Source organism: Rhinatrema bivittatum, chromosome 2 (genome assembly GCF_901001135.1).
Source record: "Rhinatrema bivittatum chromosome 2, aRhiBiv1.1, whole genome shotgun sequence".
Lineage (NCBI taxonomy): Eukaryota > Metazoa > Chordata > Amphibia > Gymnophiona > Rhinatrematidae > Rhinatrema > Rhinatrema bivittatum.
The window spans coordinates 411,169,405-411,192,814 of NC_042616.1; the positions used below are offsets into that span (position 1 = coordinate 411,169,405).

General features: G+C 45.6%; 1 protein-coding gene across 5 annotated transcripts in view; it reads left to right on the forward strand.

Moving 5' to 3' along the window:
• The window catches only part of GGA1 (golgi associated, gamma adaptin ear containing, ARF binding protein 1), a 144,287-nt gene extending 137,801 nt beyond the window's left edge, over nt 1–6,486 (forward strand). For all 5 annotated transcript variants that reach the window (XM_029590100.1, XM_029590097.1, XM_029590095.1 and 2 more), the window contains 2 exons: nt 1,499–1,609; nt 2,639–6,486. In XM_029590100.1, the coding sequence (XP_029445960.1) occupies nt 1,499–1,609; nt 2,639–2,749 (222 nt within the window). In that variant the 3' untranslated portion in view covers nt 2,750–6,486. The remainder of the gene's footprint in view (nt 1–1,498; nt 1,610–2,638) is intronic.
• The last annotated feature ends 16,924 nt before the right edge of the window (nt 6,487–23,410 follow it).

The window sequence follows — 23,410 nt, forward strand, 5'->3', positions numbered from 1 at the left end:
GGTACATCACGAGAAGGCTCTGAGAAATGATGGACATTCCCTCAAGCATTGCTGTTCCCATGACCTCTTGGTTATCAGCCTGCTTTGCACTGATAATCATTTATAGGAGGTGAAAGCAGCAACAACTGAAAGAAACTCTTCCTGCTTGCCTCTACTGCACACTTTGGCACATCTCTTGCCAAGCTTCTGATTTCATGCACTGGTACAGCTATGCTTTTGCCCCTGCAGCCTAATGAGTATCAACAATATGCCAAGATATATTTCTTAAATACAGGTTAAGAAAAATTACACCCATCTGAAAAACAAGCCATCCTTAAGTTATGAAATAGGCCCATAAGTAAATTGTAGATTTTAATACATTTTTTTTCCATCAATGTATTACATCTTTTTTTTTTTTTAAGCTTACTTTTCAAAGGAAGAAAAGTAGCCTAATGCATGAGCTCATCGTGTCTGTGAGTGGGGGACACGTATAAATTTTGCCTTCGTTGATCCATCCATGCCAAATTTTCAGGATGTGTCTTTTGGGGGGGACACGACACTCATGGGTAATATTTTTCATCTAATCCTTCATATAGGAAACAGTCTTTCCCTTAGTACTTACACACATGGATTCAGCACTGGATTTCACAAAGTGTGCAACTCCATCACATGCATATTCATGGTGGGTCTGTGGAAAGCCAAACCTGTTAGGTGAGGCACCAAGACTGGGCTGGGAAACTCTGCATCAGTGAAGATAACAGTAGGAGCTTAATCCAGCGCTGTCCAAAAAGAGAAGGAGAGAGAGGCCTCATATGTCCTAGGATTTATCTTCAGTGTCTTGAGGGAAATCTTAAACTGGGGCCATCTCACAGAAAATTGTTTTCATCCTTGCAGGGTAGAGAGTGGAGTGAATCAAATTTTCCTTTTGAACAATTCATCACAGTAAGATGACGTTTCACTTGTTGGTGGTTTCTTTAGTGGAGTAGTCTTGGAACGCTGGCATGTCTTATCTTGCAAAAGTTGACAAACTGGGAGGCTCTGGAAAGCCGCCCTCTTGTCTGCATAGATTATTAATCTGCACATAACTGACCTTGGACAGTGATTGCCTGCGTGTGCTGTTCCTAGTCTGTGGGTACGCTCAAGAAAACCTACAGTGGATATAGAATTTTGCAAAATTCACCTGTGTTAAGAACTCCTCTGTAGAGTGCTTACATCAGAATCCTTATTGATTTTAGGAGACCAGTAAAGTACTTCTACTCCCCACCCACCTTTGATCTTGTATTTTTGCCTAGTTGCCACTGTGCCAAGAAACCCCCAAGTTACCACCACTGGCAGTAAGCTGGTCTGCTTCATCGTGCCTCAGGAGCATTCGAACCAGTCATAGTGAATTCATAGTTTTTTAATGTCTTTTGTTTTTTTGAGTTTTTTTAGTGTCTGGCAAATGTGCCCCCTGCCCTCGCTTACATTCGTTCTATATTTTCTCTCTCTCTTCAGATTATTATTTGTTCCCCTCTCTTAGGTGATGAAAGTGAAGCTGCAGCCTCCTTCCGGCACAGAGCTTCCAGCATTCAGTCCCATCGTACCCCCCACTGCAATCACACAAGTGCTGCTGCTCGCCAACCCACAGAAGGTAATAGTATTCCCTCCGGTCACCTCAGCCTAATGGTAACTCGAGTTAGGCATGCGAGATTAACTGCTGTGTAGCTATAAACATCTTTAGTAGATGTAAATTTCTCACCCGCCCATCCCTGTTTGTCCCTTTGTGACTGCCCAGGTGGCTGTGTACTTCCTCTGTCCCAGGGCTGGAGGGGGAAGTACCCCCCTCCCCCGGGTGTGGATTTCTTAGCACTTCTTTTGCAGCAGTCAGGGTCTCTGTGGGAGCTGCCACCTTCCTGTCATCCCTCCCACCCACTAGATTCAAGGGCATCGCTTCCACAACTTCCTTGAGCCACGCCTGCTTGATGGGCCAGAGCTTCAAACTGGAACCTCTTGCACACAGTCCTACGGGCTCAACTACAGAACTGGCCAGGAGAAAACCCTTTTAATAAGAAGGTTCTTTTCTCTGTTGTTTAAGGCTTAGCACACAATGAGAAATTGTAAGTACCTTTTCTGGAAAAACTTCCAGCCCCCTACTGGAGGAGTCTGAGCATTTCAGCACGTCAAGCTACTTTTTGAAAATTACCGCAGGGGTTGTAAACAGGATCAGTATGTGCAGAAGCTATTTCACATATACTTTACCATGAACTGCAAATAAGCCTTCTGTGGTTGGAACTGGGGCGGGGAAATCATTTATGCATATGCTTTTAGATTTTCAAAAGTATGTTCGTAGATGTTAGTGTGGACATTTTACATGTCACTAGCCACTAAATCGCCAAGGCACGTGGCACACTTTGTATGTGTGGGATTCAGCTCTGTATGGGTTGTTATCAAATTTATGTTTGAAAATGTATTGTTAGTACACTCCTGTGAGCCTCCAGAATCTGATTTGTTTCTGGGATGCATTTGAATCCCGCTGAGACTTCCAGTGGTGAGGTCGGGGTGCTGCTTCTAATTGGCCAGTTCTGCTGTTCTCCATCCCTGCTGAAGAGGGTGGACAAGGACGTATGTGTCATGTTGGTGTTTTTCTTAAATGTCAATCAGGCCTGATCTTCCCTTGCAGGAAAAGGTGAGGCTCCGGTACAAGCTGACCTTCACGATGGGCGGACAGATGTACAATGAGATCGGTGATGTAGACCAGTTCCCCCCTGTGGATTCATGGGGTCACCTTTGACAGTCACCAAGTGCACACAAGACTTGCGCTCAGGATTCAGAATGATTCACTGGCTCTTTTCCCTGAATCCCCAGGCCCTCACAGCAAGGGGTGACTGAGGAAAGCAGAGCCATGGGAAGAGAGATGAAGGGGAGAGAAGGATCCTTCTTTACATCAGGACGTGTGTTTCTCTGATTTCCCCCTCCCTCCTGTGTCTCGGGGTGGGAGGGTTGCATTGCCAGCTTCAGCAATCTGCACCTTCTCCTCTGCTCTAGCATCCTGGATTTTATCATCCATACCTTACTCTCACCGGCTTAGGGCTGGTGGTGATTCTCCTCACCCCCCCCCCCCCCCCCCAAAAAACATGCCGAGTTTCTTCTCTATAGAGCTGGAGGTGACCTATTAACTGCTGTAAGCTTCTCCTGGAAAGGAGAGGTGGGGGTCAAAATTTCAGGGGGTTGGGGGATGGAAGTCTAGCACGGGGAGCTTGGAACTTTTGCAGGGTTTTTTTGCCTCTGAGCTAGGTTCCATGAGAACCAAGCCTCAGTGTGCCACTGACACAGTGCCTCGTCACAATGGGTTCTGGCTGCTGGAGGCCGGGTACCAGAGCACCTTCTGCTGTGTGTATGAGTAGTGATGGTGCTTCTTTTGTGTTCATTAAGTAAACCTTTTTATTTGGGGGGGAACCTGCTCCTGGGAAAGGTCAATAAAAAATAAATAAATAAAAATCTGATCCTTTAGCGGCCCTGTTGTCATTTTCTAGTAACCGTTAAAACCCCAAGATCAGAAGACAATGAGAGGAGGATTACCTGAATTAATGACCTTTTTTTATGCATGCTCAACAGTCAGGGAAGGGGGGGAGGAACGGGCAGGAAAAAGTGTTGGTACAGTTTCCTGACAGATGGCTGAAGATTTTTTTTTTTTGGGGTGATCAGTGGTCACTTTCTCCCTTCTGGATGCAGGAAAATGATGGAGGATCACTTCTCGGCTACCTGTGCACCATGTCCATATCCATCCATAACTCCTGTCACACCCCTCTTCCTTCCCCCTCCTCCTCCTCCACAATGTGAGAAGCCTGTGCTCCTGACATTTAACAGAGAGAGAGAGAGGGTCTCATGAGTATCTGCACTGAGCACCTGTTGCTGGGGAGAAACACTTTACTCTTGGTTTTTTGTTTTGTTTTTGTTAAATCACTTAACTGCTTTAAAATATTAGCTTTTTTTGTAATGACTAAAAAAAAAATTAAATGAAGTAAGAGATTGTGGCTTTAACTTCCTTCTTTAATGGCTTTCTCTTCCTGTGTTTGAATAGGCCATTGACTGAAGGAGAAACTCTTGTGCCCACTCCTTGGCGCCACACACACACACGCATTCTTAAAGCAGCAGTGCCATGCAAAAATGAAATATTTTTATATTGAGCAACTGGGAGAAACAGCTTCTTTCCCCCTCTCCTACTGCTCCCTTTCCCCCCAGTCTTTTTTTCTATTGGGTTTTCATTCCTCAGGAAAACCAAGGAGCACTTCTTTTTTTTGAAAGCTGCTACTATTTAGCCACTCTCATGCTTCTGAGTTTATATCATATCTGAAAAGTTGCCAGCAGCAGTGGTGTCTGTGCCACTCCCAAGTGATCAGAATGAACCCTGCCCCTTTCTGCTTATAAACAAAATAGTCACAGGCAGGAGGTAAAAATATTCTGACGAGTGGAGAATCCTGAGTGAGACCGGAGGGAGGCAGTGCTATGACTTTAAAAGCAAATGCTACCCTGCTTCTGCTATTGTCCTTTCCATGGTGCACACTTCATCATGTACACAGTAGCTGTGGTGGGTAGTTCTGCTTGCAGGAGCAGATTCCTGCAAGTCTCCATACTAAGCATGCCTTGTAGTCATATTCCTCAAATTGGTTGATTTCAGCCCTTTCCATCAATTCTAGTTGAGATGTTCAGCTCTACAAATATGAATTGGTCTAGGTATGGGTATGTTTTTAAATACCACAGCAATAAAGTTTGGGATTTTGAAACTTTTTTTTTAAAGCGTAATCCTGCTGTTCTCCAGTAACTGCTACATTAATATAAGTTGCTGGCTGTCCCGATTGGATTTCTTGCTTGTTATCCCTGGAGTGGTCACATCCTCTGCTCTTGCCATGCTTCGGGAATGACTAGGAAGTGGAAGTTCCATGTCCAACCCTTTTAACTTTCCAGGGAGCTGAGAGACTGCTTCGATGGCTGCCTGCGACAGAGCACAGTGGCTCTGGAAGAAGTGATGATGCAGGTTAGCCCAGTAAAGCAATCTTGCAGCTGCAGAATTAGCTGGTTTTAGCATGCCTTGCTGTGTTTACAAATGAGCTGATAAGTACCATTCCATCTACTCACACTAAAATCAAACCAGTATTTATTTATCAGTACCTAGAACATAACAGGGACAGAAAATAGGCCCTCAAGGCTTTTTTCTTAATTTTAAATATATAAAAATGTGCCCATTATCATTCACCCCGAGCCCATCCTGCTCCTCAAAGGGTTTGTGCAAGGCTACAATGTGACAAATGGAAGAATATAATCATATAATCTACTGGAAATGATTTAGCCTTCCCGCCATACTCCTCAGACCCAGCAGTAGAAGCATAAGATATGAAAAAGAAATATATAAAAATGTGTGTTGGATTTTATTTTATGCATTTAGTGCTCGATTTTCAAAAGCATTTGAGGATGTAAATGAGCTTTTTAAGATTACCCCCAGGGATTATACCTATTAAAATACCTGCAGAAGAGATTTCATGAATACTTTTTGGCGTGCTTGAAAGAGGCATTCCTGGGGGTGGGAAAAACCATTTATGTTCATACTTGAGAATTTTGAAACGCAATTTTTGGGGCCGTGCAGGATTCTGCATACATGTGCTAGTTTTTAAAGCAAATTTACAAGCATAAGTCTGCTTTGAAAATCTGGGCTGAACACTACTTTCTACATGTGGACTTCTGCCCTAGATGGGCTGTTTTAAATTACCCTCTTTAAAGTGTGCATTTGGGCCTCCCTTCGTTTGCTTTTTTTTAGGGAAAGATAGCCATCTACTATGGGAAATTAGCCCCTTAAAGACTCCGAGCATACAGCCCCCTTGGGTTGGTTCATTTGGCAGTTTGAACTCACATCCCTGCTTGGATTGTGCCCATTGTTATACCATCAGGGATACCTATTTCTTGACAAGTGTACAAGTAGTAATGTTACAGCATTAAAATTAAATATTTAAAAAACAATTAAAAGTAGAGTTAAAGTTATGAAACCACAAGAAGCACCAGTATCCAAGGTTGAAGGTAGATCTCTCATGGGCAATCTTGTACCCTTGGCAGAAGTTCCTTTATGGAGAGTGAAGCAATATTTCTTAGTGAAAGGGACTAGCAAAGGACATATTTTGGATTTTTTTTTCTCCGGTCATTGTACAGGAAGATTGGGGTGTATCACACTAACCCAAATTGCATTGTTTCCTTTGGCTGTGCAAAGTGTGTGAGCCTCTCGGAAGCTTCTAGAGGCCAAATGCCTTTATGATTGATTCCACTGTGTCTTATATAGAAAATATATTTTTATTTCTTTTCTGAATTTTTATTTTTTTTGGGGGGGGGCTGGAGTGCATTTTGTGAGTTGTTTGCTGTCTAATCACTGATCTCTTTGTCCTTTGACTCTGTGTGTAGATATTTTCAATGTAAATGTGGGAGATTGAGTAGCACAATGTATGTATACTCTATTTATGGGGGAATAAATCTCTCTTCTTTCAATCCTTTCAGCTTGGGGACTGCATTTTATTTTCTTGAGTTACACTTCCTTTCATCCTATGGCCAAGAAATATATTTGGAATGAGGCAAGGGGGTGGGTGTACTGAGAATTTGAGCGGAAGAGACTTGGACCCTGAACCTTTTTTCCTGCGGTGTGATTTTGAAAATGAATGCTGAATCATAGAGCAGTTGGGGGAAGTGTGAGAACACCACATGAGATCATTTGATCTTGGGACAAAAGAGGAAGAGGTTAAATAAACTGGTACATGTTTACAAGGAAGTCTGTTGTAAGCCTATGAACAAGCTGCTAGCAAAAGTGAACCAGGAAGCAGATTCCTTTGGTGTAATTTCCAATGTAGGCATTTTAAAGAAATTTTACAAAATGACCAAGTGTGTGATGCCTGTCTGAAGCAGAACAAGAAGATGGTGCTTCAAGAACATAAAGGAAGCCTTATAAAACTCTCTAAAGCAGGAACATAAACCTAGTAGTAGAAAAAGCTAATAGTAGCCATAAAAGCTAGGAAAACAAAAAATTGAAGTGTACATTTCAGGATAACATCAAGTAGATGGGTTGTAGAGTCTTGTGTTTCAGTATTTGTATTGATCTTCCAGTAAAGTGCAATAATGCAGTGTAAGGTGTGGGAGGGGTACTGTATTGTGATAAGGTACACACTCAAAGAAGAGCAGCAAGAAAATATGGCACCAAGAGCATGGGCAGGAATGCACAGCAAATGTACCTTTCTGTACAATGTTTGATTCAGTAAGGATGCACTGGAAAACAAACGCTCTAACATCACTGTACCAGAAAAATGCTAGGATCCTGACCTTGACAGAATTAGAGAAAAATGAAGAGGCACTGATCACCTGAGATATTCCTATTCCAACTAAGAGAAAGCGTGATCTAGAAAACCATCCACAATGGTAAAGAAGAAAAACACAAACAAAATGGCATTGCTAATAGAAGTGTAAGTACCAAGTGATTATGCAATACTACATACGGACAGAGCGAGAGATTGGGTACTGAGAAATGGAATCTGAGACTAAGAAAATGTGGCAGAAAGATACAGAAATAGTTCAAATTCTATCGAGCACTGCTGGCTTAAAAAGAATTTCCAAATACACCTTGATGTGGTGTTTGTATATATTACACCATATGAGCACCAGAAGGAAGCCCTCTGGCGCAATACAAGTATTAAGAGTACTAGGTAATAAATCTGAAAGACATTATTCCCTTGTTTACAAATGAGGTTCATTCCTGTTATGGTTTGCACAAAATAATCCTCAAGGTACTATACGGTGAAGGTAATTAGGTCATGCAACCCCTATACAAATCAATACAAAAAAGAAGACCCCCTTCAAAAAAATTTTTATCTATAATATACTGTACATTTTCTAAATTACATTATCTTAAACCCAGATAAAAAGAGTGAATAAATAAACATAAGAAATTGCCCTGCTGGGTCAGACCAAGGGTCCATCAAGCCCAGCATCCTGTTTCCAACAGAGGCCAAACCAGGTCACAAGAACCTGGCAATTACCCGAACACTAAGAAGATCCCATGTTACTGATGCTAGTAATAACAGAAGCCATTCTCTAGGTCAACTTGATTAATAGCAGTTAATGGACTTTTCCTCCAAGAACTTTCTCCTTTGTTAAACCCAGCTACACTAACTGCACTAACCACATCCTCTGGCAACAAATCCCAGAGCTTAATTGTGCGTTGAGTGAAAAAGAATTTTCTCCGATTAGTCTTAAATGAGTTACTTGCTAACTTCATGGAATGCCCCCTAGTCCTTCTATTATTTGAAAGTGTAAATAACGGATTCACATCTACTCGTTCAAGACCTCTCATGATCTTAAAGACCTCTATCATATCCCCCCTCAGCCGTCTCTTCTCCAAGCTGAACAGCCCTAACCTCTTCAGCCTTTCCTCATAGGGGAGCTGTTCCATCCCCTTTATCATTTTGGTTGCCCTTCTCTGTACCTTCTCCATTGCAGCTATATCTTTTTTGAGAATTGTACACAGTATTCAAGGTGCGGTCTCACCATGGAGCGATATAGAGGCATTATGACATTTTCCGTTTTATTAACCATTCCCTTCCTAATAATTCCTAACATTCTGTTTGCTTTTTTGACTGCTGCAGCACACTGAGCCGACAATTTTAAAGTATTATCCACTATGATGCCTAGATCTTTTTCCTGGGTGGTAGTTCTAAATATGGAACCTAACATTGTGTAACTACAGCAAGGGTTATTTTTCCCTATATGCAACACTTTGCACTTGTCCACATTAAATTTCATCTGCCATTTGGATGCCCAATCTTCCAGTCTTGCAAGATCCTCCTGTAATGTATCACAATCCGCTTGTGATTTAACTATTCTGAATAATTTTGTATCATCTGCAAATTTGATAACCTCACTCGTCATATTCCTTTCATGATCATTTATAAAAAAAGTACATGAAACAATAGCAAAATCATAGTCCCATCACATTTCATTAATAAAATCATAACACTTTTTTTAATTCATGAGAAAAATGTATATAATACTTTTTCAAAAATTAATACATTTCTTAATAGTCCCAAAACATAGACCTATCAAACAAAGAATTTCAGAGGACCCTAATATTCGTAATCAATAAAGAATTCTGAGGTTCAAATGTCCCCAATAAGGATCCCTCGTTTCACCCTCCACAGGCTTCTTCAGATGGGCATTACGTCATGGAGCTCAATCACAAGTTATCTTTTTCATATCCACTTATGTAAAGTCCAATATTTCTAAATTCATGAATCCTCACACCAACCCACACCTAAAAATACAATTCAAAAAGTATCTTTGGCTGAGATTGTGTAGTATCTCTAATATGTCACCCAAACGGAGAAACATTATTAAACACCTTTTTTTAAACTTTTTTTTTTTTTTTTTTTTAACATACTTGTCCTTTTCTCATCATATTGGAGAAACAATCCATCTTACTGGCTGCATCAACAGTAAAGCTAATCTTCCTACAGTTTGTCTTCTCCTTTAGACGCTATCAGCAAAAACAAGTAGCTTTTCTTAGCGTCCAGACAGTTGAATCTAGAACCAGTGGGTTATGCACCTCTACCAACTGATGGAAACAGAGCAAAGATGACAGACATCACAGTATATATATACCCCTGCAGTGACATCAGCCTGCCAATATTCTCCTCCTCCAGCAGATGATGGACGTGCATCTCCCTACTGGGGATTGCTTCAAGCTTTAGAAGAAGAAAGAAGGAAATTTAATTCGCCCCACTCTCCTGCGGTGATATCAAATGGTCCCTCCCTGAGTTGAGGATTCCTGAGGTGATTTCTGTGGTCCCTCCAATGAGTGCCTTGGTCTTGTAGTTTCTTTCAGCCAGCGTGGACTTTGCTGTTCAAACAGCTGAAAGGCAGCGGATGCAGGAAGCAGAGCGCAGTGGTGATGGTATATGCCCTTTCTCCCCGCAGCCGGAGACTGCCTCTGTTCTCAGCCAGCATGGGCTTGGCTCAGATAAAGCTTTAAAAAAAAAAAACAGAAGGAGGATTTTTTTGTAGGGATTCCTCCTTCCTCCAGTTCCATGCTCAGCGTGCTGATCCGATGTTCATTTCCACCTCTGGAGGATCTTAACTGATATGGGTAGACTGGCAGGTTGAGCAGCCCTTTTGGGCCAGGTCTCGCTCTTAGGCTTTTCTCTGTGCGCTGCATGTTAGGCCACGGTGGCGTTTTCGCACATTTTCCTGCGCGTTAGGCTGCCCTCTTCAGGACCATCAGTTCGTGCGAGGGCATCCAGCTGTACGTCCAGTTTTGCACCCAGTCTTTGGACACTTAGTTGGACTTCTGCTAGAGTGTCCAGTTGATAGCGACATCTAATTTAGGAGTGCATTTTCCTATATGCTCAATCTGGGCAGCATTGAAGGCGCTCAGTTTTTGGGCGCTCATCAAGGCACGGGGTTGTATGCTTAAATTTTAAATGCCTAAATTTTGGATGCCTATCTTTTACAGCACAAATTCAGCTGGACACACATCTATCAGTTGCCTGTTAAATGTACTGACAAGACTGATGGTGCCTATAGCTGAGAAATCTAAGCGCCTTACCCTCGGTCCAGCTTGTCATGTACGGGCATCTCAGCTGGGCTTTCCCTCTAACTTGTGCCAGTGCTGCTTGGAAGCTCAGGGAGAATCGCCTTCATCTGAGTTTACTAAGCCCAGTTCTTCCCAGCCTGATGAGGGCCTTGGTAAAGATGTGTCAGAAGGGGCACATGACCTTGGAACTCCCTTAACGGGTTCATCAGTGGGGGAAGGTAGTTCAGTGGGCACAGGACAGGTGCCTCCTGATTTTGGCATGGATCCTTCTGCCTCTTCTTGGATGGAATTTTTTCAAGGATTGCAGTCCTTTCTTCAGGTGCAGTCCTAGGCTCTGACTAATCTTGCCAGGTCAGAGTCGCAAGTTCGTGACCTCCTGCATGCCTGGTGCTGCAGTTAAGCGTCGAAAAAATCAGCAGAACCAGGGGTCACGATTTGAAGCTCCAGGGAGGAAGATTCAGAACCAATGTCAGGAAGTATTTCTTCACGGAGAGGGTGGTGGATGCCTGGAATGCCCTTCCGGAGGAAGTGGTGAAGACCAGAACTGTGAAGGACTTCAAAGGGGCGTGGGATAAACACTGTGGATCCATAAAGTCAAGAGGCTGCCAATGAAGAGTGGGTGACTCGCCAGAATGATGGCTACTGCCTGGAGTCAATACCCTTATTCAATAAACATACACATGCTTACGGTGACTCCAACATCGCTCTAAGCTTCAACAGCAAGAGGAAATGTGGAAAAAAGGATTCGCACTCACAAAGAGGGGAGTAGCTGGCTTGTTACGGCGGTTACTACCCCAAATCAAATAAGCCTGATACTTCACTTTCAATGCATATACAGCATAGTTCTCTGATTCAACGGCAGGGGAGAAGAAAAACTGATACTTCACACATCCAGCAGAGCTCTCTGCTTCAACGGCAGGGGAGAAGAAAAGAGGGTTCGCACTCACAAAGCGGGGAGTAGCTGGCTTGTTACGGCGGTTACTACCCCAAACCAAATGTGCCTGATACTTCACTTTCGATGCACATCCAGCATGGCTCTCTGCTTCAACAGCATGGGAGAAGACTGATACTTCACGCATATCCAGCATAGCTCCCTGCTTCAACGGCAGGGGAGAAGAAAAACAACCAATAAGGGCTGTATAACATAGTCTGGGTAAAACAAATAAGCATGGGGGTAGCTTGCTTATTGCGGCGGCTACTACCCCTAAATAATCAAGCTAGATATTTCACTTGGATGCAGCTCCATCACTGCTCTCTACATTAAAGGTGGGGGTGGAAGGGAAATAGAACCAAGAGCTAAGAGAAACAGATAAGTATGAGAGAAAAAAATGTGTGAGGCTTGCTGGGCAGACTGGATGGGGCGTTTGGTCTTCTTCTGCCGTCATTTCTATGTTTCTATATGTTTAGATTGGCACCTGGTCTTCTCACAGGATAAACAGGATGGTAGTCCTCACATATGGGTGTCATTATCAGGATGGAGCCCAATCACAGAACACTTTTGTCAAAGTTTCTAGAACTTTGACTGGCACCTACTGGGCATACCTAGCATGGCACCAACTCTGCATCCAGCAGGGGTCCCCCTTCAGTCTCTTATTTTCCATGCAGCAGTAGCCACGCGGGTTAAGGAGCTCTCTAGAGATTCCTGACAGGAATTTTTCCTCACGGAACTTTTTTCCAAAATTTCAAAAAATTCTACCCCATAGGGGTCCCCATATCGATTCCGTGGTCGTAAGGTAAGGCTTTACCCTCATTTGCGGTCGATTCACGTCGAGTTTTCCCTTTGGGGCCTACTGGCCATCGATCGCACCGTGGCTAAATTTTTGTCGAAGTCATGGCATTGGGTTTTCGTTGGTGCCCCGATTGTCCTCAGATAATTTCCATCACAGACCCACATAGGGTTTGTGTTTGGGGTCGGACCATGACGTCTTAACTTGCACCAAATGTGCCCAAATGACACCAAAGGGCCATAAGGCCCACTCAGAGAAAATGGAGTTTCTTTTTCAGGCAAAACCACCGACTCCATCGAGCACTTCGACATCCTCTGAGCCGTGCCTTCGACCTCTCGCAAGCAGCAGGACACCGGTGCTGCCCAACCAGCACCAACTACTCCGAAGGCGCCGACTTCTTCCTCTTCGGCTCCAGAGAAGGACCAAAGAGAACATCATAAAAGCGTCGACACAGTCATTGGAAGGCTCAGTCCGCTGATCCAGGCAAGCCCTCGCCATCTGCGTCGACAGAGCCACCGACAAAAATCCCGTCCAGAGAAGGCCCCATCCTCCTCTGTGACTGGGTCACCAAGGCATTCCACACCTTCATTGATGCCGGGAGCCATGACTCCACTTTTACCGGTGGACCCTCCGGCTACGCCAGTGCTGCCTCGTACTCCGGAGCTGGGGTTGCATGCCCCAAGCTTCCACGAGGAATTGGATCGGATGATCCAAGAGGCCATCGGAAAGGCACTGCGGGGCTTCCTGCCTCCATCTAAGCCAGCACTGATGCCAGCCCCAGTCGGCCAATCCGATTCCCACAGCGCTCGCACCACTACTCGGCAGGCTGGATGCATTGATCGGTGCCCTTCCACTGAGGGAACAGAGGATACCGGTATGTCCAATGCCTTCCAACCCGATTCCTTTGTCATCGGAGGACAAGGAAACACCGAGGCCGGAACCTATGCCCGGGCTGTCTGGGATCTTGCCACAGACTCGCCCATCGATGTCACCGATTCCATCGATACCTATTCTGCCATCAATACCGCATCGTCCTCAGTCTGTACCTCCTCCGATGCCGTCGGTGCCTAGGCCTGATCCTTCAAGAATAGCACCATTACTTCCCTCTGGAGATCCTATGGGAGCCGGTGATCAACCTTACGATCCTTGGAACGATGATTCTTCCCAGGATACTGATGACCTAACTTCAGAGCCATCTCCCCCTGAGGAGAGAAGACATTCTCCTCTAGAGAACCTGTCCTTTATTAATTGTATAAAGGAAATGTCTGAAGCCATACCATTCTCTTCTGTCTGAAGTTGGGACTCCAGGCACAAGATGCTGGAAGTGCTCCAATTCGTAGATGCACCCAAGGAGATCATGTCCATACCTGTTTATGAAGTCCTCCTGGACTTGCTGAAGAGGAATTCGGAGCATCCAGGCTCTGTGCCACCAGTGAATCAAAAAACAGATGCCACCTACTGGTACAAACAGCCCCTGGTTTCCAAAAACCACAGCTAGATCACCATTCTGTGGTTGTAGAGTCAGCCCAGAAAAAGGCATGACGTTCTAAGCCTCATTCGTCCATACCTCCAGGGAAAGAACAGAGGTCCCTGGATGCATTTGGCCATCGTGTTTTCCATGGCTCAATGCTTATTTCTCGCATTGCTTCTCACCAGTTATACATGACCCAGTATAACAGAGACCTATTTAAGAAGAGCCAGGATTTTTCTGAGGCTTTACCTGACCAGCTTCAGGATCAACTCAATGCCCTGGCACAGAAAGGTCTAGATGCTGGCAAGCATGCCGTCCACGCTGCCTATGACATTTTTGACACTGCTTCTAGGGTGTCCGCAGCGTGGATTAGTTCACGAAGATGCGGCTGGCTGAAGTCCTCTGATTTAAGACCAGAAGTACAGGACTGATTGGCTGACCTGCCCTGCGCTGGAGATAATCTCTTCGGGGACAAAATCCAGGAGACCATAGGACGACTCAAAGATCACCAGCTTTCGTCAGTGCCTTCTGAATCCCTGTCCACCTCTAAAAGGATATTCTGAAGAGACTATAAGCGGCCATCCTTCAAGCCACGGAGATATCCTCCTGCTACTGTTATGGTTTTGAGGTGTTGGAGTGGATTCTTTGGTACTGCGATGATGGCCACTCCCATGGGGAGGAGCACCGTTAGGAACCGCAGTACTAGGCTAGACTCGAGACACGCAAACACAGAAGATTTTCTTTTATTATACAGCTGAAAGATACCACCAGAGGTGGCAGCAGTGAGGTGATCCAGTAGTAGCAGTCCAGGGGCCTTCGGCAGAGGAGACCCGTCTCACAATGGTAGATGATAGCAGCACACGGTGGTATAGGGAGTTCCGGATGCAGGTTTCCAGTGCTGAGCTGTAGATGAGACAGACTGATAAAGGTTAGATTACTCACTAAGTTGGTAGCTGTATAGATGGAGATTCCAGCAGGCAGAAGTAGTTGGATTGCAGGCACCAAGGCAAGGAGAGCAGGCCCTCGAGAAGCGAATACCTGGTATCCCAGACAGGAACCTGAAAGAAAGCAAAGGGCTCCCAAGGAGCGGGTACCCAGGTTAGATGAATAACCCCGAAGGGCAGAGAGAGAGCTTCCAGCGGCAGCACGGAAGTGGCAGAATGGCTCAGACTGGAGGCATATCCAATCCTTGTTAACTCGATTTGTTAGCAAACGAAGGGCAGGCTAAATAACCAGATGGCGTGACATCACTCGAGGGAGATGCCCCCGAGGTTCCCGTTATGACGTGGATAAAGATGTGGGTGGCATGCGCGCATACACCCTAGGAGACCCTCAAGGGAAACATAGCAGATAGCCTTGCCATTGCCGTTCCAGGGACTCCAGAGAGAGCGGCATGAAGACGCGGCAGCAGCCATCTTCCCAAGGCTAGCAGAGAGAGCAGGAAGAAAGGTGAGGCACAGAGGTCAAAGCCGTCTGAGGTCACCCCTCCAGACCTTACCAGAAAGGTCAGGCCAGACAATCCAGGCCTCAGAAAACTCAACCAACCCTTCCACCGGGCCCAGCTGCTGGATTTTGACTCCTCGCTGGAGAGCATAAGCCAACCTCCTCTACCGTCCGTACCCATCAACAGTCGGTTGTGCCACTTCACCAACATATGGCACATGATCACTTCAGATCAGTGGGTACTCGCTGTACTGACTCAAGGTTACCATCTCAACTTCCTGACTGTACTGGAGGAGGAGGTTTCAACCCTCCTGAAGTCCCGGGCGATAGAACCAGTGCCCCTCTCCCAGCAGGGGCAGGGGTTCTATTCCCGGTATTTCCTCATTCCAAAAAAGTCAGGGGGCATTCGTCCAATCCTGGACCTGTGTGCCTTAAACAAGTATCTACAGAAGAAAATGTTCAGGATCATCCCTTGGGCTCTCTACTTCCTCTTCTGCAAAGAGGAGATTAGCTTTGCTCTCTGGATCTTCAGAACGCGTATTCACACATCTCGATCACTCCATCTCACTGCAAATTCCTTCGATTCCTAGTCGGCCCCTGGCACTTCCAGTACTGGGTACTGCCGTTTGGTCTAGCATCCGCACCTCAAGTCTTTATCAAGTGGCTAATAGTGGTCACGGCCTACCTGAGGTGTCAAGGCGTCCATGTCTACTCTTATCTCGACGATTGGCTGATAAGAGCTCCAACTCAAAGGGACGCACTGGCCTCCTTACGTCTAACTCTCCATACATTGCTGTCTCTCAGGTTTCTGATCAACTATCCCAAGTCCAGCCTAGTTCCATCTCAAGCCCTATCCTTCAAAGGAGCCAACCTGGACACTGTGCAGGCGAAAGCATTCCTCCCTCAGGATCGAGCTCGTACTCTCATGTCCCTAGCGCAATGCCTCCAGGATTGAGATTACACGACAGCTCATTTCCTCATTTTACTGGGTCACATGGCATCCTCTGTAAATGTCACTTCAATGGCACGCCTCGTCATGTGTCATGCAATGGACTCTGAAGTCCCAGTGGGCTCAGGCTTATCATCCAATGTCCAGCATTGTCCACGTTACCAAGCAGCTCTGCCTGTCGCTGGCCTGGTGGATGCGGCTCTCCAATCTCCTTCAAGGCCTTCCCTTTCAAGTTCCAGAACCTCAAATTATCCTGACAATGGACACCTCCAACCTAGGTTGGGGTGCTCATGTCGACGGCCTGCAGACTCAGGGAACCTGGTCTCCAGAGGAAGCCATACATCAGATAAATTTCCTGGAGCTTCGGGCAATCAGATATGCCCTCAGTCTTTCAGGATTGCCAATCAAACAAGACTATCCTGATTCAAACCGACAACCAGGTGGCAATGTGGTACATCAGCAAGCAAGGGGGAACGGGCTCCTACCATCTGTGTCAGGAAGCTGCACAGATATGGGCGTGGGCTCTTTCCCACTCAAAGTGCCTCAGAGCGACCCACTTGGCGGGTGTGAACAATGTTCTGGCGGACAGGTTAAGCCGGACCTTTCATCCGCACAAATGGTGTCTCAACCCCATGGTAGCTGACACAATCTTCCAACGTTGGGGTTATCCTCAAATAGACCTCTTTGCGTCCATCCACAACTGCAAAGTAGAGAACTTGTGCTTGCTCACTCACAGCCGCCACTCACAGCCGAGGGACGCTTTCGCCCTCTCGTGGTCCAGCGGGTTCTACCCATACCCTCCACTTCCACTCATATTGAAGACTCTTGTGAAGTTACGAAGGGACAAGGGCTTAATGATTCTGATAGCCCCTCACTGGCCACGCCAAGTCTGGTTCCCAATCCTCCGGGACCTATCAGTTCGCCTGCGCATCCCTCTAGGGGAGAATCCGCTTCTGATAACTCAGAACGACGGGTGCCTATGCCACCCGAACCTCCAGGCCCTATCCCTGACGGCCTGGATGTTGAAAAGTTAATACTCCAACCCCTTAACCTTTCGGAGTCGGTATCCTGAGTCCTGGTAGCTTCACGAAAGCCTTCCATGAGATGCTCTTATCGTTCTAAATGGAAAAGATTTACGGTCTGGTTGCACATCCATGTGCATAGACCCCTTCACTTGTTCCACTGTGAAGTTTCTGGACTATCTCTGACATCTGTCAGAATCAGGCCTGAAAACTTCCTCTATAAGGGTGCATGCCAGTACAGTAGCCGCTTTCCGCAACGGTGTGGGAGATGTCTCTATTTCAACACAGCCCTTAGTCACAAGCTTCATGAGAGGTTTGCTCCACCTGAAACCTCCATTGCGCCCTCCGGCCCCCGCTTGGGACCTTAACGTGGTCTTAGGCTCATGAAACCTCCGTTTGAGCCTCTCCACTCCTGCGATCTCCGCTATCTCACCTGGAAAGTGATTTTTCTTCTCGCTATAACATCTGCTTGCAGAGTTAGTGAGTTACAGGCATTAGTCACCTACCCGCCTTACACTAAAATTCTACATGACAGAATGGTCCTCTGTACATACCCTAAGTTTATACCAAAGGTAGTGTCGGAATTTCATCTTAATCAATCCATCCATCTTACCTACTTTCTTATCAAGGCCCCATTCAAACCCAGGAGAACAGGCTCTACATTCCCTGGACTACAAACATTCCCTAGCCTTTTATCTGGAGCGCAGGTCAGCCTACAGGACGTCCACTCAATTATTTGTTTCTTTCGATAACATCAAATTGGGAAATACAGTGGGAAAACAGACCCTTTCCTCCTGGTTGGCAGACTGTATCTCCTTTTGCTACCAGCAAGCAGGCATTCCGCTACAAGACCATGTAAAAGCACACTCTCTGTTAGGGCCATGGCAACCTCAGTGGCACACCTTCGTTCAGTGCCACTTATTGATATTTGTAAGGTTGTATACCTTTGCGCATTATTGCTTGGATAAGGCTGGCAGGCAAGATTCCATTTTTGGCCAGTCTATTCTACGCAACTTATTCTCAGTTTAACTACCCAACATCCTACCAGCGACCCGTTCAGGGATTTCAGGATGCCCACCTACCCAAATCCACCCCTGTTGTTGTGCCTGTTGCACGTCTTTGGGTGCATTTGGTGCATTGCTCCAGCATCCTCAGCTCGCTACTCACCCATATGTGAAGACTACCATCCTGCTTGTCCTGTGAGAAAGCAGAGTTGCTTACCTGTAACAGATGTTCTCACAGGACAGCAGGATGTTAGTCCTCATGAAACCTGCCTGCCACCCTGCAGACTTGGATTCGCATGCGATTTGTTATTTTATTTTTCACACGTACTTCTTGCTATACATGAGACTGAAGGGGGACCCCTGCTGGATGCAGGGTTGGTGCCATGCTGGGCATGCCCAGTAAGTGCTAGTCAAAGTTCTAGAAACTTTGTCAAAAGTGTTCCGTGATTGGGCTCCATCCTGATGATGTCACCCATATGTGAAGACTAACATCCTGCTGTCCTGTGAGAACACCTTTTACAGATGAGCAACTCTGCTTCCCAATTGGGACCCAGATGGTTTGGATGATTAAGCCGATCCTTACTCCCTAGAGAATGGGGAAATTCCTTCGGGATTGGAACTGTATAGAGCTATGCTGCTGTTCTTTCATAGAGATGTTACTGGCTTTGATTTCCCAGACATTAAAAATGCTGGGAGTCCCTGGGGCTGAACCCATGTCTGAGCCAAAGAAAAATCCCATTTTGATTTCTTTGCGTAAAGCCTCTTGTTTTTTTCCCTGTTATGGAGGCCATTGAAGAATTGATTGATCTTGATTGGAGCACCCCAGAGGCTAATTTCAAAGGGGGATGAGTCTTGGAAGGCCTGTACCCCCTAGATCCAGTGGCGAGAGAGTGGTTGTGTTTTCCGAAAGTGGACGACTATCCTCGTAGTGGGAGGAGCACCTTGAAGAATGTGCACGGTAGAAAGATTGAGGCCATCCTTAAGCAAGCATTTGAAGAAGTGGCAATGACTTTGCAGATAGCTTCTTGTTGTTCCTTGGTGGTTTGCTCCTGTTTACTTCTGGTGTGAATTCCAGGGCTGTAATGGAGCCTGCAGCTGCCTTTTGCTCCGCACCTCAGCCAGAGGGGTGGGTTTGGTATTAGCAGCCAGGTGTCAGTTATAGCTGAGAAATTGGTCAGCCAATGCAACCTTCAAGGCTAATCTTACAAAGTTGCCCTTTAAAGGCTCACTCTTTTTGGGAGCAAGTTGGAGAAAATGGCCAAGAAGTGGGGCAATCCCCGGTTCCTCGTTTGGAGGATAAGGAGCAGACACCGTGCTCCTTTAGCATGAGAGGTCGTGCTAGAGGATCCAAGTGTTTTCGACCCTACAATAGGAGCAGCCTTTCAGAGGGCTCAACCTTTCGACAGGTCTCAGTCCTTTCGTCCCAGTCAGCCCAGACGGGGCACAGGCTTCGGCAGTGAAAGCCCCCGAGCCTCCCATTGAAGGGGTCGCCTCTCTCTTTTTTTTTTTTTTTTTTAATTTTTTATTTATGCATTTTCATTTTACAAACAAAAATCGACTGCTGAATAAAGATTTTCTAATTGTAAGTATATGTAAAGAACATTGTTAATAATCTAATATTCACAGTACATATATCTTAAAGGAAATAACTACTCATGAAGTTATGTAAGGGAGCAGTGTATGAGGAAAACATGGGAAGTTACCAACACCCAATGAACATTTGAAATTCTAGAGATTACTAACAGGTATAACTCCTAACTTAGACTCAAGCTTCTACTGCTGCACTTTCCTGGGGTTTGGAGTCCAAAAATACTTGTAATTGTGAAACCTCAAAAAATACTGTTTTTTGCTGTTGAATTTCCACCTCACATTTACAAGGAAATTTAACTAACATTTTCCCTCTTTTTCGTTCAACCTCTGATCTTAAACCCAGAAACTTTTTCCTTCTATCCTGAGTTTGCTTGGAGAGATCTGGATAAATCCAGACTCTACTACCATGAAAAGAATTCATTCTATTTCTCATATATAACCTGAACACATTATCTCTGTCAATAGCAAAAGAGAATGATACATGCATCACTGCTCTAGTAGATATCACTGTGTCAATATTAGACTCAATAATCTCAGTTAAATTCAGTGATGTTTCTGGATTAAGATTCTGCTGTGCACCTAATTTTGGTTCTACATAGTATATCTTTGAAAAGGTTGGAATAGATTGCTGAGGGATTTTTAATATTGCAACTAAATATTCTTTGAACATATCGTATGGGGAAATTAAACTATGTTTTGGGAAGTTTATTATTCTTAGGTTAAGATATTTAAATGAATTCTCTAACACTTCCAGTTTCTTGTATAATATCTCCGCTCTGGCAAACATCTGCTGCCACAGTTCTAATTTATCAAATCTTTTTTCCATACTCTCAAACTGTATTTTCATATTAGAGGTAGATGTCTCAACCTTATCAAAACGTTGATTAAAATCCAGAATTATTTTAGTAAGATTCAGGACAGCATTTTCCAAAGCCTTAATTGCATCCCATAATTTGTCCAATGTAATTGTAGATGGTTTTTCTAAAAGCAAATGCAAAATCTCCGGTCCTTTAGATTCCAACTCCCCATTAGCAGCAGACGCTCCTACTCCTTCTTTTATTGTATCTGGTTGTAATTTTAAAAAGTCTGCTGGAATCTGTAGAGGTGGAGGAGGATTGCTTGGGGCACCAGGGCTCAAAGATGTCTCGGCCAAGGAGGGAGGTGTTTGCTCCATACCATACCCTCCAGCGGCCCGTTCCACTTGTTCTGTACCTGTAGCGTGGGGGGGAAAAGGCTGGTATCCGAGGTTGAGAGGCATTTGGTACAGGGGATGACGTCAGCATCTCCCTGACTCTAGCCTTTCGCTTAGTATGAGGCATTTGAATTAGAACTCGTTTATTACCTTGGATTAAGCAGATTTCAACCCTTTCTCACAACTTAAATATCACTTCATGAGTGGAGGCAGAGTGGGAGAAACAGATTAAGTTTGTACTTACTATTTAAAAGTCTTTCTTCTTCTCTTTTCAAGGACTTGCAGGACAAAGCCGCGCGCCCCTTTGGCGACGCGCCAGCGACGTCAACGCGCCGCAGGGCGTCTGATTTTATGCACCTCACTGATCCCGCCTCCCGGCGTCAGAACCCGGAAGACCCACAGTCTCTCTCCGCAACAAGGAAACACTTGAAGAAATTCGTCCCGGCAAAGAAGAAAGCAGGTAATACCCTCGCAGAGGTTCGTCCCACTCCACCTACTTGAATTTCTGCAGGGCGTCTAATTTTATGCGCCTCACTGGTCCCGCCTCCCGGCATCAGAACCCAGAAGTCCCACAGTCTCTCTCCGCAACAAGGAAACACTTGAAGAAATTCGTCCCGGCAAAGAAGAAAGCAGGTAATACCCTCGCAGAGGTTCGTCCCACTCCACCTCTCCTCTCTCTCTCTTTTATCAGAGATGGATCAAAATCATGTCAGACCTGTGGGTCTTGGAAGTGATATGAGATGGATATGTGCTGGACTTTCGCAGTGTTCCTCGAGACGTGATCAGTGTATCTCCCTGCCACTCCCCGCAGAAGAGGCAGGCAGTGGAGTGTATATTAAGGCTCCTCAGTCTGAGGGCTACGGTTCCAGTGCCCACATCTCAAGAAAATACGGGCCAATATTCCATTTATTTTGTTGTGCCAAAGAAGAAGGGCTCTTTTTGTCCCATCCTGGATCTTAAAGGGGTCAACTGTTATTTACGGGTGACTCATTTTTGCATGGAAACCTTGCACTCAGTGATTAATGGCCATACGGTCAGGGGAGTTTCTGAACTCCTCGGATCTGTCCAAGGTGTACCTGCATATTCCCATCCGCTAGAGAACCAACGTGTTCCGCGATTTGCGGTTTTGGGACATCATTATCAGTTTTGAGTGCTGCCTTTTAGTCTGGCCATTGGGCCCAGAACGTTTTCCAAGGTTATGGTGGTGGAGGCAGCAGAGTTGAGAGAGGATGTTATTCTGGTACGCCCATACTTGAATGACTGGCTGATTCATGTCAAGTCTCTGGCGGAGAGCCTCCTGGTGTCGCACAAGATGATCTCCTTGTTGCAGGAGCTCAGCGAAGAGCAGTGTCACTAGAGTATCCCAGTGTTCAATTTGACACGAAGCAGGGCAGGGTTTTCCTGCCAGAGGGTCATATTCAGAAATTATTGGTGCAGGTGCATCTGTTGATAAACAAAATATGCCGACAGTGTGGTACTATCTACAGGTGCTCTGACTGATGGCGGCGACCCTGGAAGTGTTGCCGTGGGTGAGGGCACATAAGCGTCCTCTTCAGCGCTCCCTTCTGTCTCGTTGGAGCCCACAGTCTCAGGACTAGTCGATTCAGCTCCACCTGCCGACAGAGGTCTGCTCTCAGCTGCAGTGGTGGTTACAAGCAGATGATCTAAGAACAACGATTTTAGGGAAATCCCCTGACTGGCTAGTACTCACGACAGATGCGAGCCTCCAGGATTGGGGAGTTTACTGTCAGGAATTGACAGAACAAGTGTGCTGGAATGCAGAAGAGTCTCTCTGAAACATCAATCGGCTAGAAGCCCGGGCGGTCCAGTTGACATTCTTACAGTTCGGTGACAGGTTGCAGGGGCGAGCGTCCAGATAATGTCAAACATTGCAATGACAGTGGCCTACATCAGTCGGCAGGGAGGAACCAAGAGCCAGCAAGAGTCACAGGAAATAGAAATGGGTGGAAGTGCATCTTCAGGAGATCTCAGCTTTGCACATTGCAGGAAAAGACAATGTAAGAGCAGACTTTCTCAGCAGGCAGAAGCTGGACCCAGAGGAATGAGTATTGTCTGATGCATTTCAGCTAATAGTGGATCACTGGGGTTTTCCGTTTCTGGACTTGCTGGCGACTTCTTGCAATGCAAAGATTCCTCGATCCTTCAGTCACAGGAGAGATCCAAAGTCATTGGGCATTGTTGCTTTCATGCAGGAATGGCTGGAAGACAAGCTGCTAAATGATTTTCCCCCGTGGCCCATGTTGGGTAGAATGGTTCAGAGGGTTGAGAGTCACAGAGGGATGGTGCTTCTGGTGGCACCAGATTGGCCTAGGAGACCATGGTATATGGATCTTTAAGGCTCCTGGTAGACTCCCCCCTCCGGTTTCCAGTGCACAGGAATATGTTGCGGCAGGGGCCTTTCTTCACAAAGATGCAATTCTA